Source organism: Aotus nancymaae, unplaced genomic scaffold (genome assembly GCF_030222135.1).
Source record: "Aotus nancymaae isolate 86718 unplaced genomic scaffold, 86718_ANA_hifiasm-v0.15.2.pri h1tg000067l, whole genome shotgun sequence".
NCBI classification, from domain to species: domain Eukaryota; kingdom Metazoa; phylum Chordata; class Mammalia; order Primates; family Aotidae; genus Aotus; species Aotus nancymaae.
In genome coordinates, this window is record NW_026988482.1 from 9946496 (window position 1) to 9965699 (window position 19204).

The 19204-nt window shown below is 38.0% G+C and overlaps 1 protein-coding gene across 8 annotated transcripts in view; it reads left to right on the forward strand.

The window, feature by feature from the left end:
- The window catches only part of LPP (LIM domain containing preferred translocation partner in lipoma), a 725954-nt gene that overhangs the window by 544129 nt on the left and 162621 nt on the right, over positions 1 to 19204 (forward strand). For all 8 annotated transcript variants that reach the window (XM_012470875.3, XM_064366916.1, XM_021668859.2 and 5 more), the window contains one exon: positions 3713 to 3839. In XM_012470875.3, coding sequence (XP_012326298.2) covers positions 3713 to 3839 — 127 coding nt within the window. The remainder of the gene's footprint in view (positions 1 to 3712; positions 3840 to 19204) is intronic.

Genomic DNA, 19204 nt, shown 5'->3' on the forward strand with positions numbered 1-19204 from the left:
ACCTGAAGTTATAAAAGGTTGACAAGGTCACCTAAGGATGCCAAGTGAAGGTCATAATCAAATCTCTATCTCTAGCCATAATGAGACTGCCATATAATGTATCCCTTTATCTCTGGCCACCAATATGTTATGATAAAGTCACCATCTCATTTCAGTCTCACTGCTCTCCCATTCACCCTCTACTCCAGAGAAAACTTTCCAAATCTAATTAGAATATTCTTCTAAAAATACCTATCATATTTTCTAATGCCTGGATGTTTCTAAATGAGAATATGCAGATATATTCCCTGTGGTCTGTGAACTTCTTGAAATTGTAAGTAAATTTTGTGTACGTTATTACAGATTTTTTTTTTCTTATCAAAAGACAGTTTAATGCATTAGATTTTGAGAGTTGTCCATAGTTGTCCATGTTCTCACCCAAGGCCTGTGAGCCCTAACCATGTCAGCATGACATGGAAGCATGACTGACTCTTGCTATTTTTCCACCTCTCCAGCCCAAAATACTGAACCACTTGCAGTTTTTCCCACTTATACCAAACTACTTCTCAACTTTGAAATTTTGCTCCTTTCGGAGTCCTTCACTTGGCCTGGGTTAGAAGGCTGCTCCAGGATAGTGAGTCATATCCAGCATACCTTAATCACTTGAAGTCATCATGTTTAAAAAAAATGTATATTTCATGGATTACAAAAGTATAACTACATGCTGTACAATAAAGATGCAAATGTAGAAAGTGAAAGGCCCCTAAGATTCCACCTGCCAGAAAGAATCTCCTTTAACATTTGGATACCTGGTCTTTATATAGATCTGCAAATAAACTGTAGCTTCTCTATCCTATTCTGCAGTTGGATTTTTTGTTTGTGAAACATTTCTTGTTCATCTTTGCAGTCATGTTACATAGATTTACAATGTAAATATCTAACATTGTCTGTTTAGGTGATTCTTTTGCTCGTTAGTTTAGCTTGTTAGTCCTTGTTCTTCCTCTCAAATATGGCTCCTGTGACCAGCCTTGGTCATTTAATGTTATTCACTTGTATGGGTACTTCTGTACAATTTTCCTGGAAGCAAGCAGCATATATGCAATTTAAAGTTTAACAATACTGGCAAGCATTCATCCAATGTTCATGTTTATGCAGACACCTATCAACATACTATGCTAAATCTATATATCGATATATAGATATTAGATATGTATTTTTTGGAGATAGTCTCTCTCTGTCACCCAGGCTGCAATGCAGTGGTACGATCTTGGCTCAAAATCCACCTCCCAGCTTCAGGCGATTTTCATGCCTCATCCTCCTGAGTTGCTGGGATTACAGGTGTGCACCATCACACCTGGTTAATTTTTATTTTTTCAGTAGAGAGGAGTTTTCAAAGATTTGGCCAGGCTGGTCTCGAACTTCTGGCCTCAAGTGATCCACCAGCCTTGGCCTCCCAAAGTGTTGGGATTACAAACGTGAGGCACTGCGCCTGAACTGTGCTTTTTATAATTAATCATTTGTGCATGTTTCTTAACCCCACTAGACTGCAATGTTCTCAAAAACAAAGGTTGCATCTAATATATCTTTATGTCCCTCCTAGGTTCTTACAGAAGGTACACAAAATAGACCCTGTAAGAATGAGTGAACAAAACAATAAACAAAAGAATAACTAACTAATTCAGTAGCTCCTCTAACCCTCATACCAAACTCGTAAGACAGGTAAGGTTTACAGTTCAAAGAGGCCCTAAGTTTAATGTTTGCTAATAAGTAAATCAGTCAAGGATGGGTCCTTGTATGACTTTACCATAACTAGCCCTCCCTGATCTTTTGGGGGGTGTCTCAATTTCCCTGTCTCGCAAACAGGAGATTAGCATAATGGTTCTTCACATCCAGGCAAGCAACTCAATTTTTTGTCTGTAACCTGAGCATATGCCATAGTTTACTCAGCACTTTCTAATCTCTAATCCGAATTGTTCAACAATGCAATAAAATCTCAGGCTAAGGTTAGTGACTAACTTGAAATATTTTTGACCTTTTCAGCCTTCTGTCAGTACTTCAAATATCTACATTTTGGGAAACAAAAAAAAATGAAAATTGTTTTAGAGTAAAGGCCAAATAGGTATGAATCAACTTTCTTGACTTTGTTTAAAAGATACGGAATGCTTTAGATGTCACACAAATGATTGATACCCATCTTGGAGTTGTTGAAGTAAATGTTGGGAACGATAACATGTGTTCAGGGATTTGTACTTTACTGGATTTTCACATCCAAGAACTCCTTGGTAGAGTGAAGATAATAGAAGAATGAATATGTAGCTTTCAGTTTTGTTGAAGTTATTCTTGTAAACATTCTGAGAACCTCTTGGCCATCTATTTTAAGAATGCATAAATATAAAGGCGAGAGCATTCCCATCCCACATCACTGACTATTACCCATGGTGGACGTGATTGTCAGTTCTAAATTTTAGTAATAGCATTTCTGTTTTTATAACACTTTTATTAAGAATGTTGGGGTGAGATATTAGAAACGGTCAAATGTATAGGCAAAGGAAAATATAATAAATTCCCTTTAATCACATAGCACAAAGCTACTTTAAATCTAGTATCTGGCCTTTATTCTTTTTTTACATGCTTTTTATTCTTCATTGATTATCTCAAGTACTCTCTCAATTGATATTTGATTCTCTTACATTGCTATACTTCTGACTCACCCACCCATTCATTTTTTAATTATTATTCTTTTACTTCAATATTTTTGGGGGTACATATGGGTTTTGCTTACAAGGATGTATTTTATAGTGGTAAATTCTGAGATTTTAGTGAACCTATCACCCAAGTAGTTTATACTGTCCCCAATTTCATCCCTCACCCCCTGGCCAACATGGCTGCACCCAGACCCCAAAGTTCACTGTATCACTTTATATGTCTTTGCATCCTCATAGCTTAGCTCTCACCCACCTATTTCAACACCAACCCAGTGTCAATGCTACTGAGTTATCATCACTATTTGAAATCTGACTGTTTGCAGTGCTGGAAAAATGAAATTACTCAACTTCCTTAACTAGAACAAAAGAACCAGCACCAGAAGGTTCACTTTCTGGACTCCTGTACCTGATAAGATTTATCTCATTTCCTATCTCAAAGTCTATATGTGGTCCAGAAATACAAAACTTCCAGAAGCTCTTTATGCTACTTGACTTTTTTCACCTGAGTGTGAGAAACTTCTACCTGTGTGTTTTCTCCCTTTTAGCTGAATAAGGCCCAGCCTGCTCTGCTGTGTCTCTTCGGGAAGTCCATCTTGTGCTATGCAAGAGGTCCCACCTTATGCCCTGATTGTACTCTTTCGAAGCTGTTTTTCTTTAATTATTAATGAGCCTGTATCTCTCACTTGACTGTAAGGTTCATAAGAAAGACTCAATTTACTTTTCTTATAAATGTATAACAGCACACAGTGATCACTTAGCAATTGTTGAACAAAATAGATTCTTCCTATTGTAAACATGGATTTCTAAAGCCTGATAGATGACTCACCTAGATAAGCCAAGTGAATAGAGATGTGCCCAAGGTTAGCCACTGAATAAGTGATAAAACTAATCCTCAAACTCAGGTCTCCTGTCCTCCAGCCACGTCCAGTGCTTTTTCCTCTCCAGTGCAATCACTGCTTGTGTAGGCTGACTGCCTTGGTTGATGGCCTAGGTTGCAGTTAAAAGACTGTGTGCTTTCTGTCTTTCAGGGTGGACATACAGGGCCACTGGGGCCTTCGTCTGTTGCGCCTTCATTCCGCCCAGAGGATGAGCTTGAGCACCTAACCAAAAAGATGCTGTATGACATGGAAAATCCACCTGCTGATGAATACTTTGGTGAGTGGGTTCTAGAGCTGACTTCCAAAGTAAATATCTTGTTCTGATTTCCTTGCTTAGTAATTGGAAGTATTATCAACTCCACTGGTAAAGTGTTTGAGTACAGATGCATGGGAGTTGATATACATGCCCACACAACTAAGTAATTGTGGGATTTGCATTGCCAGACTGCCATAAATGTGATGTCTACTTAGATTGTACTAAAATTTCAGTGGTCCTTAGAGTTTCTTTAGATACAAATTTTATTTTTTAAGACTTATTTTTTACTAGCCTAGGCAACATAGCGAAACCCTGTCTCCACTAAAAATACAAAAATTAGCTGAGTGTGGTGGCAGGTGCCTGTGGTCCCAGCTACTCAGAAGGCTGAGGCCAGAGAATCACCTGAGCCTGGGAGGTCAAGGCTGTAGTGAGCTATGATTGTGCCATTGCTCTCCAGCCTGGACAACAGAGTGAGACCCTGTCTCAAAAAAATAAAAATTAAGAAGACTTATTTTTTGACAACTTATTAGCTTCCCATTAGGCAGAAATAGGATTTCTGTGTATGTTCCCATTTCTCACTGGTCTAAAGATTCATGTAAAAAATGCGGAATTGAATATTGTCTAATATCTAATTTCCAGATTGTACTCTGAATCTTTTTTTCTATCTGAGTTCAACAAATGATGTTTTCTTTGTATTTTTAATCTTCCCCTCTTCAAATTTGTGAATAACTTTGAATGGTTAATCCTTCCAGTCCATGAATAGAATGCAGATTTATGGATTGTATGCCAATTGTGAGGTCTGAGGTCACATAACCTGTTCTCAGTGAGGTTAAAATTGTTCAGAAAGAGATAAGGCAAGCATACAAATAATTACTAGCCTAGGAAGAAAGTGATAAAAATTATGAGAAGGCTTAGGTTAATTGTTGTAGGTTTTATTTAATTTTTTAAATTTTTTAATTTTTATTCTTTGAGACAGAGTCTTGCTCTGTCACCTCGACTGGAGTGCACTGGCATGATCTTGGCTCCCTGAAACCTCTGCCTCCTGGGTTTAAGTGATTCTCCTGCCTCAACCTCTCAAGTGGCTGGGACTACAGGTACCCATCATCACGCCCAGCTTTTTTGTATTTTTAGTAGAGACAGGGTTTCACCATGTTGGCCAGCCTGGTCTCAAACTACTGACCTCAGGTGATCTGCCCGCCTCAGCCTCCCAAAGTGCTGGGATTACAGGCGTGAGCCATGGCACCCAGCTATAAGTTTTAAAAGCTCTATTTATTAGGAGCATCAGGAATACTTTGTGAAAGAATTGGTGGCACTCAAATCTGAGCCCTTTAAACTAGTGCCTTTCACATTTTCTGTGGTGGAAGACCATTTTCCTTCCAGTCTCTTGGAGAGCAGTATTTTTGTAGAGTCAGTTAAAATTAACTACTAGGGAAATAAAAGACGTAAAATAAAACGGAAGCTGAAATTTTATCAATATTAGAGTCAATCGTTAACTGATGACTCTTTTAAATTGTTATACTAGTTTCTAAATACCTATTCTCTGTTTCCAGAACTTGTCTCATCCAAAGTGATAAGCATTTCTAGACACCCATCCATGGGCCACCTTTTTGAGTAGCACAGCTTTAAGGACATACAGAGAAAGCACATTTGGAGAACAGTATTAGTAAAGGCACAGAGGTGGGAAAATTGCACAGGATTTTTGCTTCTTCAAATATATTCTATTTTCATGTCTTTTTTGCTCCTATATATGTAGGATATGTAATGACAGGTAAACTGACCACACCAGTCCAAAATCGCACAGTAGATGGAGTGGGAGGTATTCAGATATGAAAACCTGGCATTTGTTTGTATTCGGGTGGGAGTGTAGCTTAGTTAAAAGAGCACAAAGAGTGGGAATAAAACATCTGGTTGTGGCTGGGCATGGTAGCTCACTCCTGTAATCCCAGCACTTTGGGAGGCCAAGGTGGTTGGATCACCTCATGTCAGGAGTTCAAGAGCAGCCTGGCCTGCATGGCGAAACCCTGTCTCTACCAAGAAGACAAAAACTAGCCGGGTGTGGTGGTGGGTGCCTGTGGTCCCAGTTACTCAGGTGGCTGAAGCAGTAGAATTGCTTAAACCTGGGAGGCAGAGGTTGCAGTGAGCTGAGATTGTGCCACTGCACTCCCGCCTGAGTGACAGAGCAAGACTCCATCTCAGGAAAAAAAAAAAAAAAAAAAAAAAATCTGTGGTCTCTTCTCTGTCCCTTGCTGGCCAAGCAATACTGGCATTTTACCTATCTGCCTGAGCCCCATTTCCCACCTCAGTATATCAATGGTTGGGGCAAATGTTCTCTAGCATTTCTTTCAACAGTAATAAGTTCAATGTATAAACATCATAATCCAAAGACATATAACAATAAAGATAAAGACAAATTGATGGAGATGAACAACAATGCATGGAGAACAGTAAAACAAAACATTAAAAATCCACAGAAGTCTCTAGTTATATCAAAATATGCTAAAAATATACTATGCTCTTGTCATTGCCATGTGAGGAGGATTTATAATGGAGTCTAAGATAAACTTTTGAAAAGTGAAAACTCAGGTCTCTGTATTAGGCCCTATTAAAAAGGAAAAGCTGACTTACCAAGGATTTATGCTTCAAATATCATAGCAACCGAATATGTAGCCACAAAGAAAACTAAACATAGATGGTGATTGCATGAATGAATATATATTGAACACTGAGAAACAGATATAAGTTATTATTTTTGCCTTCAAGAACTGTCCAAGCTCTACTACTTAGTAGCTTAGAAAACTTGAACAAGCATTATTCCCTCCAAACCTTCATTTTTGTTTTGTTTTATCTGTAATATGGGAATAATAACGAGCTTATACTGTTGTTGTGAGAAATGAATGAAATATTTATAGAAAGCACTTAGCCAAGTTCTTGGCATGTAGAATATGCTCAATATTCAAAGTTCTCCCATGCTCTTGGGGCATGTAGTTTATTTAAGATAATAAGATATGCTCATTAAAAATCCATTAATAACACTTGATTTAAATTTAAGTTCCTAGCAACAATAGAACATATGTCACCAATTGGTAAATAATCATTGCCAATGATTACTAACCATCTGAGTATCTGGAAAAAATGACTAACATTTGAGTGCTTATGATATGGCAGCACTATATTTTATTGATGTTATAGGAATTAACTCACTTCAGATCTTACTGGAAAACATAACCCTGTGAAGTAGATACTATTGTCTTTTCAGATTTTGAAATTAAGGCACAAAAATATGAATTTGCCTAATGTCAACAGCTAATATATTGGAGCACTGAATTAGAATCCAGATTTGTACATTTAAACACCACACTGTAAAAGACGGGGAAAGCCAGCCAGCCTATATATTTATTTAGAAGACTGTTTATGGTGGAGATTAGCTTTGGACAGATGGGAAATAAGAGATGAACATTCCCTTCTAAGTACACAGAATTGACAAAATATAAGTTGAGGCCAGAATTATTTAAAGAAAATTTACGTTATATAGAAAACAAAAAAATATATGCCTATGATAATATGCAGGCTGCTCTGCTAGATGGTGGTGGTGGCAGATGGGGGTCTTACCTTTGAGGTTCTTATAGTCTAATAGGGTATGGTTACAGGGTTATGATGTTATATTATCACCACAAGACAGAAAGTGACAAGTGGCTTCAGCAGTGTCTACCAAGTGTTCTTTGAGAATTCAGAAAAAGGAGAGAGAAAATCAAGATAGAAGAATGGAAAAGTGTTTATGGAGTAGTTTGCCTCTGAGTAAGTCTTTAAAACTGTGCTAATTGAGATTTGGAAGTAGGAAGACAGTAGAGAAGTGAAGTGATTACTCAGGAGGGGAATTTTGACCTAACAGGGAACATTGGAGTGAAGTGTCCACATTAGGAGTAGCAATATTGGGAAATAAGGTTGAAGTAGCAGGTTAGGACCAATCTAGAAAAAGCTTTCAATGTTTGGCTAAAGGCTAAGAACTTTATTGTCTATAATGAGCCCTTGCACATTGAGATCATATGCCATGAAAAGGACTCCATAAGTAGTGGTTAGAAACATGGGCTCTAGAGGCAGGATGCCTTGATTTGAATGTCTGCTCTACCTCTTACCGGCAAGATGAAATCAAGAGTCCTTTGACTTGTGAATATAACTCTCCTTTATTGTTCCATGCTTTAAACATTTCTCAAGCACCTTCTCTGCTCCTGTTACTGTGCTGGGTGTTAGGGACACCCAAATGCAGAGGGTCTGTCCTCATGGGGCTCATGGGTTCCTAGGAAAGACGAGAGTCACAGATGTCAAGGATTTCAGTGCAGATATCAGCACTGTGTTAGGTGTGACTGAGCTGCTGTGTGAGCGTCAGTAAGTCCAGCTGAAGATGAACAGGAAGATTACATAGCAGTGTGTTTGCATCAGCAGGGCCTGACCCAAGAGCGACAGATAAAGTCTTCTCCTGCTCTCTATCAGAGTTTTACCTTTGGCCTATTCTGGACTGAAAACAGCATTGTCAAGCACTTCCCTTAAATAACTTCTCTTTTTTGTAGTACTATACTCTCAGCCCTGCCAAAACCCCATCACCTACTCTCTCTTTACTACTTTGCCTGTTTAATGCTGGAATTTTTATTTAAACCATAGCTGATTTACTGAAGGTAATTAAGTGCTTTCGTGTCATAGATCTCCTGCTAGACTACAAGCTGCACTAGGGAGTGAGAGAGAACAAAATGTAAATAAATGATGTCAACAGAGAGAGTTCCTTTGTGGTCATGTTGCTTTGCTTCCAAGCCACTCTTTTTTTTTTTTTTTTTTTTCCATAAGTGGAATGATTCATGAATATGTTTTTATAGTTATGGTTTCTTTACGGAGCCCCTCATCACTCTTAACAGTTTTATTTATATTTAATTATAATTATTGTATGCCTAAAAGTATTGGGAGAGGCACCAAAGATCACCTCACAGATGACTTAAGTACAAAGGAGAAAGGAACTTTTATAATGGAGGTCTCCTGGAAGCCATCTTCCACCAACTAATGAAATTTAACATCCCCAATAATGGGACAGGCTAACCTGTGCCTACTGACTGAAGGTAGGCAGTCTGCAGCATCATCTAGGCAATAGTCTTGCTAAAATATTTCAGCTCTATCCAACCACTAGGAAGTAAAAAAATCCAGATGATGGGACATTCTTCAAGACACCTGTCCTGAATTCTTCAACATTGTCAAGGTTATAAAACACTGTTCTAGATTAAAGGAAATTGAAGAGACATGCCATTCAAATGTAAGGCATCTGTCTTGATTGAATTCTGGATTTTAAAAAAGAGCTATAAAGGATTGGTAGCAAACAGAGAAATTTGAATATGAATGATAGATAATACATCAATGTTAATTTCATGATTATATTAATGGCATTGTGATTAGGAAAACCTTATTTTTATTAGCTATTTGTTGAAGTATAGGGTGAGGTGTGATGATGTCTACAATTTATTTTGAAATTATGATAGAGTGACAGAAAGAGAGAAAGAGGGATGATTGATAGAAAGATGTAGAGAAACAGAGATAGAGATAAATGTTATGGGGAGGCAGAATCACCTCGGGTTAAAACAGCTAGAGATGCTATAAGCACAACAACTACCAGGACTTCCCTCCTCTCTAAAAATGTACTGAAGCCTGTTACAAATGAATTCTCTTAAGAATCCTTCCCAGGGTGGGTAGAGAGAGCACCATTTCTGTACCTTCTCAACTTTACTGTTTTAATGACTACGGTAGGTCTCTGAAATTTCTCATTATTGTTTATCTTTTTTTCTTATTTTTTACCAAACATACACACCTCCTGTTGCTGGTGAGATGAGGACAATTTTGGCAGTGATAACGAAAGCTGATATTTACCTAGAGCTCCATATGTTTAAAAAGCCAAGTTGCAGGCACAACATGACTAGCAGATCTGGTGATGATGTCTTCGTTTTTCGGATGGGGAAACAGAGATTCAGAGAGGCTCAATGAGTTGTTCAAGGTCACATAGCTAATAATTTCAGAATTTGGCCTCCCTCTTTTGATCTCATGTCTATTATGATACATTACCATTACAGAAAGGTATATAAATGCTGTTCCTGTGATTGTCAGGAATTGGCTGTTTCTCTCTCATGTCATAACTTTTCCTTATGAAGTCATGATCTTAAGTGAGAGATGGAGGGACTGCTTCTGCCCAAGATCACATGTTTGTAGTCTGAACTTCAATGTCATTGGTATGTTTCAACCATCTTTAACATCCTGAATTAACTGCTGTGACATGGCTGAGTTACATACATTAGGAAGACTGTCTACCCGATACCTCCCTATCAGCCATGTTTGCAGACTGTAGATCTTCTCTTCACCTTGGGAGAAGGCAAATCACCAATAGCCACTGTTCTTGTTTTTTCATTTCAGGTTTTTTATAAAATGTAGCAAACAGAAATCCTTAACTGTCTCAGCTGTTTTTTTTAATGATTTATTCTGAAAAGGTGATAGTTTTCGTGCTTCCATACCTTCTCTTGTCCATGTTCATTAAAACTTGTGAGTGTTGCATTACAGCATTAGGTAAATGCCACAGATGTTGAACCATGATAAAGCAGTTGGATGAGTCTATATCTCTACAGGGAAGATAGAGTCTGTATACTGTGAGCATTTGCCGTCTACTTGGACTTAAGTTTTGGCTTCAACAGATTTCCTTACCATGGACATGTGTCTTCCCATTAACAATGATGTCATTTCAGTGGGCCTGAATACTACCCTGTAGAGAGAAGGGAGAAAACAGTAGAAAGTTGGAGGTAGGAGAAAATTCTTACCCAATTCAATCAACCGGACAGTGGGTGTTTAGCCCAGCTCATCTACAGGAAGCCTTGGTTCAAGTGCTTCCATTTTAGAGGAAGCTGTTTTCCTGAACAACTAGAAAAATATGTTGATACTAAAGGAGGCTCTCCATTCCAGTGATAGATGCTTAGAAAGAACCAGGGGTGATAAAGTAACTGTAAATTATTATTATTTAGAGTAAACTCAGAGCTTATAATAGAAAATGGAAAATTTTTAAATTGAGTATTAAACTATAAATTATTATAATTTAAATTCAGAGCTTATAATAGAAAATGGAAAATTTTTTAATTGAGTATTAAAATGAATAGGGGAGAAAGGTATTATTCTCAGAACATTGGGGTATCTACAGGGCTAGTTGCCAGCTTTGAAGTTTGTCTCTTTCAAACAGTTTTCAGCAACTAAAGGAAAGTAACATTGAGTTTGTCTCCAGATAACCTTGAGACATCTCTTTGAAATTGTCTAAGACCTTTTCATGTTGGTTGATACACCCACAGCCTTAAGTAATATACCCAGAGCCTCTAAGTTTTGTGCTTTCATTCATTTTGTAAGAGAAAGCGTGTTTGTATATGAAGCTTTTCATACATGTATGTCAGTGACTGTGGCATAATTCTCTCCAGATAATAATGTTCTGGCAGCCCCTGTGGCTGAAGACAACACTGTTGGAAGACAGTATGTCTGGAAATGGCTGTTGTAATGCATCTGAGGATGGAGTGGAAATATCTGACAGTACATTTTTAAGCATGGAGCTGTAATTATCTTGACGTTGTTTATATGATACTATCTTATTCCTTCTTTTAAAAAAACAAGGATGTGAGCCTTAAAATTATTTAGTGAGCTATTTAAAGAATCCTTCAGAGCAGCACTAGGTAAATTCTCTTCACAGAACTTAGCATTTATCTAAGAAAACTTTTTGTTCATCTCTGAGTTAGTAGGGGTTATTGAGAATTTTTGCGGAAAACTAGGAGTTTGTCTTAGTGGAACTAGGCTTTCATTTTTCAAACGATAGCTAGACAAAAGTGGAAGGCATGAAGCAGCAGGGACCTAGCACATGCATGAACAGGAATAAAGTGCTATGATTGATCACTTTATTGGTAATGCCAGCTCATTGTATTTGGTGCCTAGGCATCTTCTCAATTAAGATGAAAATGGAGGGTCAGTGAATGTTCATGAATAGAAACAGAACAAACAAAACAGTGGGGAGGATGGTCCATTTCCTTTCTGTACTAGTGGGACCAGTTGATCAGTGAGCATGTCCAGAGGACTTGACTAAGATGCTTAGGAAACTAGAAACCACGATTTGAGATGCAGTTGAAGGTATGGAGTAAGGAAAGCCTGGAGCTCCAATTACCATTGAAAGACTGTCATGTGGAAAGGGAATTTGATTTAATATTTGTGATTTGTAAATTAGCAACAAAGGCAAGTGAGGGGAGTCTGGCCAGTTCCCATTCAGTGTAATGAAATCACGTTTTTTAACAGAGAGAAGAAAGTCTTCATGGAATTCTAGGTCAGAATCTAATAATCCCTTGTTGGTGAAAATGGTGATAGGTACTCAAGCAACTGATGGATGATTAGATTAGGTTTCACGAGTGCTGTCTGACTCTGATATTTTGTGACTTAGGCATCTCAGCTTGTTTGAAAGTTAGCATCTTGTATCCAACTTCCAGGTCTAACCCTAGATTATCATTTTTATTACATGATTTCAACCAATCTTTATATAATGCCTTTTAAAGCACTTTTCTTGTTATATCACTTGAGCAAGACAGCAGTCCTACAAAATAGTGTGTTTATTCCCATTTGGGATATTTGGAAATGAAAGATTTCAGTGATGAAGGGACTCCCCACTCCCTAGGGCTCTCCACTGCTGTCACAAGTCATAGAGCAGGTAAGTAGCAGAATTGCACTAGGGCATAGGGCTACTGACTTTAAATTCTTTTTGCTTTTCACCCCATTGTGCTGTTAACACCATGTGCTGAATTGGTCATGGGCCATAAGATAGATGAGTTAACATATTCCATGTTTTAGCTTTGTAATCTGCATAAGGAACGGTGTGATTGCTTTGTAAAGTGCTTGGAGGATCTCAACTGAGAGGTGTAAAGGAATTTGTATTTCATTGTTTGTATTATTATGTGACAAGAAAATGGTTTCCAAAGTGCTCCTATCAATTACAAACTGGGAAATGACTCCAGGTGGGCAGCTGCCTTTAGTGGATCTTGTTTTCACAGATAAATGACCTAATTAATGAAAAACCCCAAAACCACAATGGAAGAAAAGTTAGACAATAAATGGCTTAGAGAAAAGATGATATTGATTTGGGGGAAAAATGGGTTTCTTGGTTTCATTTCTTTCTAACTTTTTGTTTAGGGTGTCTTTGAGCTGTGGGAATAGAATGTTTTCTAGTTAATAAGACATGTTAGGTATATTTTCTTCTGTGGTAGTGACTTCTGGCAATGTTTGCTCAGAGTAGTGTATGTTTACAGCACTAAATAAATAATAATCCTGAGCATTTTATGTGTCCCATCTTAGCATACATTAATTTTTTTATTAATTTGGCTAGTATGTTCTTAAGCATTGATTTGGAATCCCAGACTTAGAGTAAAGAAGAATGTGATATTAGAAATTATCTAGGAAATCCCTTCATTTCTAGAAAACTGAATCCCAAATGACTCATTCAAAGCCATGCAACTCAGTGTGTTTTGAATTCTATGGTCAAAATCTTCTTTCTGATTAATGAACAGTCTCCGATGGCTTGAAGAGAAATGGCGGGGCTATTTACAAAGGTGAGGACGGAGGTTGGGCCTGCTACTTTTGTGATCTCATACCTTGGATCTACCTTATCCAACATAAGAACACATTGCCTTTTAAAAGAATAAAATAAATAACTTTTTAGGAACTATGCGTATGTATTTTTCAAATACAGAAGAACCTAAGTTTTCTTATACAAAAGAACAAAAGAGATTCCCAATATCTTTTTATCTCAGTGTCTATATCCAATTTCCTTGTAATATTTCCCATCTGTTTTCTCCATGAAATGTAAGTCTTCATGAGGGCAACAATTTTTGTTTAGTTCACTGTTGTGGTCCTGTCATTCCTAGAATAATGCCTGGCACATTGGAGATGTTTAATAGGTGTTAATGAATTAATGAACTAACAAATGAAAACTGTGAGCAGACAATCACATTTCTCTAATAGGACATGGCAAACTACAGGGAGGAAATCATTCATTTAAAATATATTTATTTAGCACCTTATAGAATCATAAAATGTTAGAGCTGGAGGGCATCTTAAGAGACTAGGAAAACCTCTTCATTTTTAGAGATTATGAAAGTGAGTGAGGTTTTTGTTTTGTTTTGTTCAAAGTCTCACTCTTATCCCCCAGGCTGGAGTGCACAAGCATGATCTCAGCTCACTGAAACCTCTGCCTCCTGGGTTCAAGAGATTCCCCTGCCTCAGCCTCTCCAGTAGCTGGGATTACAGGCACCTGCCACCATGCCAGCTAATTTTTGTATTTTTGGTAGAGATGGGGTTTCACCATGTTGGCGATGCTGGTCTCGAACTCCTGACCTCAGGTGATCTGCCTGCCTCGGCCTCCCAAAGTGCTGGGATTACAGGCGTGAGCCACTGCGCCCAACCGAAAATGAGTGAAGACTTTTAGGGTCACAAATTTGTTAGTGACAGAGCCATAGAGTATAACTCAGACTTTTTCATTCTTTTTTTTAAAAATCTCTTAAGGGCACTGGAGAATATATAAAGTAGAGTAGGACATGGCTGCTACATTTATTAAACTTAACTTTAAATTGGATTAACGCCTTTGGAGTTGATCTCTTTTGCATGTGTCTTCTGTGAAATTTAAAGGTTGAACTGGTCAGTGAAGAGAGTGCCTGGTTAAGATTTTATTTTTTAAGTTCTGGATTACATTTTCTCCAACTGTGGGTTTCATCTATAGACCTTGGTTCACAAGGCAATTTCATACCACCACAATTTTCTTCGGTTCTAATCTAATTTGGTTGGATTGACAGAGAATCACATTGAAAGAAACATTATTTTCATATGTTTATTTGAGTTGTCCATAGCAACCTTTCCTGAAAGATTGTCCATTTAAAGCAAGCCTCTTCAAGACTGTGAACCACCACCCAGGATTGGTGTTTCATACCATCTTGATACAAACAGCAGACATCCAGTCATTCAACTGCAGTTGGATCACTATCCCTTTATTAGAAGAAAGAATAGAAAAACAGAAGAGAGCTTTCTACTCCATAATTTAATGTCCTTTGCTTATTAACCATGGAAACAAACTTGAAATTCTGGGAGAGAAAGTACTGATGGGGCTCACATTGTATGTGCTAAAAAGAAAGTCTCAGTTCGATACTGGTACCTGAACCTACAAGTGCTAATTATGCATTTTCTGATATTAACACACAAGCACAACCATGAACTCAATTCCTCTTCCCTTTCAAACCACCATCGTTCCCCCAACTTGCACTTTACCCACAACTTTCTCTAAAACACCCAGATAAGCATCTCCTTCCAGACTATGAAGTGACATTAGGATTGTCAGAGGGCATAATTAAGTGACTGTCAGCAGAGTGACTGATTGAACATCTGTGGAGTTGTACTTGAGAGACATCTGTTGTATTTTTTTTTTTTTTTTTTTTTTGGAGACAAAGTCTCCCTCTATCACCCAGGCTGGAGTGCAGTGGTGTGATCTTGGTTCACGGCAACCTCCACCTTCCAGGTTCAAGTGATTCTCCTACTTCAGCTTCCCAAGTAGCTGGGACTGCAGGGGCACACCACCATGCCCGAATAATTTTTGTATTTTTAGTAGAGATGGGATCTCACCATATTAGTCAAGCTGGTCTTGAACTCTTGGCCTCATTATCTGCCCATCTCGGCCTCCCAAAGTGGTAGGTTTACAGGCAAGAGCCACTGCAGCTGGCCCTGTTGTACTTTTAATTGACTGGATTTATTCATCTACAAATATTTATTGAGTGCCTACTACACACTATATACTATACACTCTTGTAGTGTATACTATGAGAGAGAATGGAAATGATGTAATGGCCAAGGACAGAAGGCATTTGTTAAATCCTCTAGGGCCAAGGGCTTTGATAGAGAACGGATTTCACAACTGGTAGTGGAAAATTTGTTCTTTTCCATCTAGGTTCAGAGGATTTTGCCACTGTACTAACTGGCCTGTGCCATATAAGATGCTGAAATAGTCCACGTGAAGACATACAGGCATACCTCTTCCTGGTGTGTGAAGATGAGTGGCAAGGCACTATCGGTGGTTAAGAGTTCCCACCAAAAATGGTTAAATACTTAAAAAGAAAAAGCAAATAATATCCAATGCAATTAAAAAAAGAAAAGAAAGAAATCACAGAAGCAGATTCAAGTTAATGACCTTATACCAGTTCTCTTCCTAAGGCTGACTCTGATGTTAGTCATGTTTTATTTAATTCTTCTGGATTTCCGACAGTACTGTACAGCTCTGATCTCAGTCCTTACTTGGTTCTAAGGTTTGACCATTAAACTTTGAACTTGTATGAGCTTTGAACCTGGCTCTACTCCAATCTGGCCATGAGCATCATATGTTAAAATTGAACAAGAGCAAACAGAAACAGTGTACACTAATGACTTGCTGAAAAAAGCTACAAAGATACAGCAGGCAGGAGTAATGAAAATGAGTTTTTAACCTCCACTGACTCCCCCTTTCTTTCCTAGTCAGCCTTAGGATCATGGCAAAGTTAGAGAGGCATTTAGAAATCATCTCGCTTGAGAGCTTCCCATTCTTCAGTCATCAGAGAGGACCTTCATGACTTTTTACCATATACATAAACTATCCATATTATTATTTGCCTGATATTTTTATTTAAATCAATTAACTTTTTATTCATCTTGGTCTTCATATCAATGACATCTATAATTTGATTCTGGGGGTCGAAGTACTAAGTTGCTTCTTTCCTCTAAAAGACATTAAATACTATGTTTAAATTTTAAAAATACAGCTGGAATTGCAGATCATATCTGTAATCCCAACACTTTGGGAGGCCGAGGTCAGATAATTGCTGGAGTCCAAAAGTTCGAAACCAACCCCGGCAATGTGCTGAGACCTCAAAAAAAGAAAAAATATGCTAGGTATAGTGGAACACATCTGTGGTTCCAGCTACTCGGAAGGCTGAGGTGGGAGGATCTCTTGAGCACAGGAGGGCAACACTGCAGTAAGTCATGATTGCACCACTGCACTCCAGCCTGAGTGGCAGAGCAACTGTCTGTCTCAACAAAACAAAACAAAAAACGAAGTTCATTCATGCACCAGCTAATGTTTGAAATATTGAGAAATGTGGATATCGTTCAATGAGAAGAAAAATTGATAGGGTACCATGGTGAAATGGTATCCTCAAGCTTACCATTAGGTTTATAAAGCATACTTTTTTTTTTTTTTTTTTTGCATGCAGAGTCATCATGTTCTTGCAAGAGATAGTGTTGCGGTGTAATCCAGGCATCCAGCACTCAGAGGCATTGCTGGCCTGACGCTGTCCCACTGACTCACTGTGACATCTTGGGCCAGTCTCTTTTCCATAGGTCTCATCGCTGATATCAGGAGATTAGAACACATGAACTGTTGTGATCCTTCTGGCCTCTTAACTCCTTTGCCTCAAACACTTGTCATAAATTTGTCCTTTCTACACTGTTAAAAAAAAATGTAGGTGGATAAGAAAAGCAGCTGCCCTACATAAAATTTCAGTGCTGCTTACCTCAAAGTTCTGGAGAAGAATTGTAAACAAACCCAAGAATTATATTTCCTAGATCATTTTATGCTCTGCATGTTACTGTTACACATTTCCTGAGGTTTATGAGATGGTCACTGCATTGAAAATAGCTTTCAGTGCCAGGTAATAAAAGTCGAATAGGATGTAGAGTATGATGAAGAATACCATGCACTAGTGTTGGGTACACTAGTAGGGTCACTCTGTTTAAGGATTTTTAGTAATGGTGTTCACTCATGGTAATTGGCATACCGGCTCAGTAATGGTGTTCACTAATGGTAAAGGGCATACATAAGTAATATTGATATGGGTAACCATCAATGGAGCAATGGTCTTTAATGTGGATGATACAGCAGTGACAAAAATGAATAATTCATCTTTTGTTAGATGGCTTGATAAAGTGAGCACTAGATTTGGCATCAGGAAATCCATGTGTAACTCATCTTTTCTGTATAACATTAGTGACATGTGACATTTGTTACACATTATTGAGAGCTATTCTTTTAGCAGCTTTAAGATTAGAGTCATTTTGCCAGAAAAACTAACATATCCAAGGACAGGTTAAAAGTTAAGGCCGGGCGCGGTGGCTCACGCCTATAATCCCAGCACTTTGGGAGGCCGAGGGGGGTGGATCATGAGGTCAAGAGATCGAGACCATCCTGGTCAACATGGTGAAACCCCGTCTCTACTAAAAATACAAAAAATTAGCTGGGCATGGTGGTGCACGCCTATGGTCCCAGCTACTCGGGAGACTGAGGCAGGAGAATTGCTTGAACCTAGGAGGCGGAGGTTGCGGTAAGCCGAGATCGTGCCATTGTACTCCAGCCTGGGGTAACAAGAGCAAAACTCCATCTCAAAAAAAAAAAAAAAAAGTTAAAACCAAATTCTTTAAGTTTTCTTGTTTAGATAGCTCTTGTATAGAAACTGAGATTCTTCCTGAATTTCAGTTATTTAACTTATTAAAGAGATGATTATCCCTATTTTATGTGCTTATTGTGGGAATCAAGTTAAATAAGTTTGTATGAAAAAATTTTCTAAACCATAGCAGAAGACCAAAAATTTAAGAGATGTTAATATCTCCACCTAGTGTAGCCTCTGGCTTGATTTGTGCCATTTATGATTAGTGTGCAATAATCATTCCTCTGAATTGTTAACATCAGTGTTTATCTCTATTTGAATTAACACTCTGTATTTTCTTATGATGTTCTGTTGTAATTGGAATATCATTAGAGAATATAAAAAGTGTTTTTTAGTCATTGTGTGTGAGAAAGCAACACACCAAGATATACCACAATGTTCTCATTTGCTGAGCAAACTACTCTTGCTTTTTAATGTGGAATGTAGAAGAACTAATTAAAAAGAGACAAAACGAATTGTGACTCAAATTGAACAAGATGAATCATAACCCACTTTCTCATCTGAGATGTGAAGAAGAAAATGTAAAGGAAACCAGCCACCTCACAACTTTACTGTCAGTGTCAGCATAATCGATATAGAGTGTTTTTCAACAGAATAAAGAATACGTTCCTACAAGGCTGAGAATTGCAGGTAGTCAGAAACCTAGTTATTTTTGCTTTGTCTATAGTCTGTTAAAATTGTCTAGCTCTGTCTTGGTTGCAGCATTCTAATCAAGACAGTTTTGAGCCCCTCAGTCATTGTTTCCCAAACCATTCGGAAATGTGCCTGTGATCCCTGCTGAACAGAGGCCAATCAGAGTCTGGACCCTCTATTGAACATCTGATCTCAGTGTCATTTTGTCAG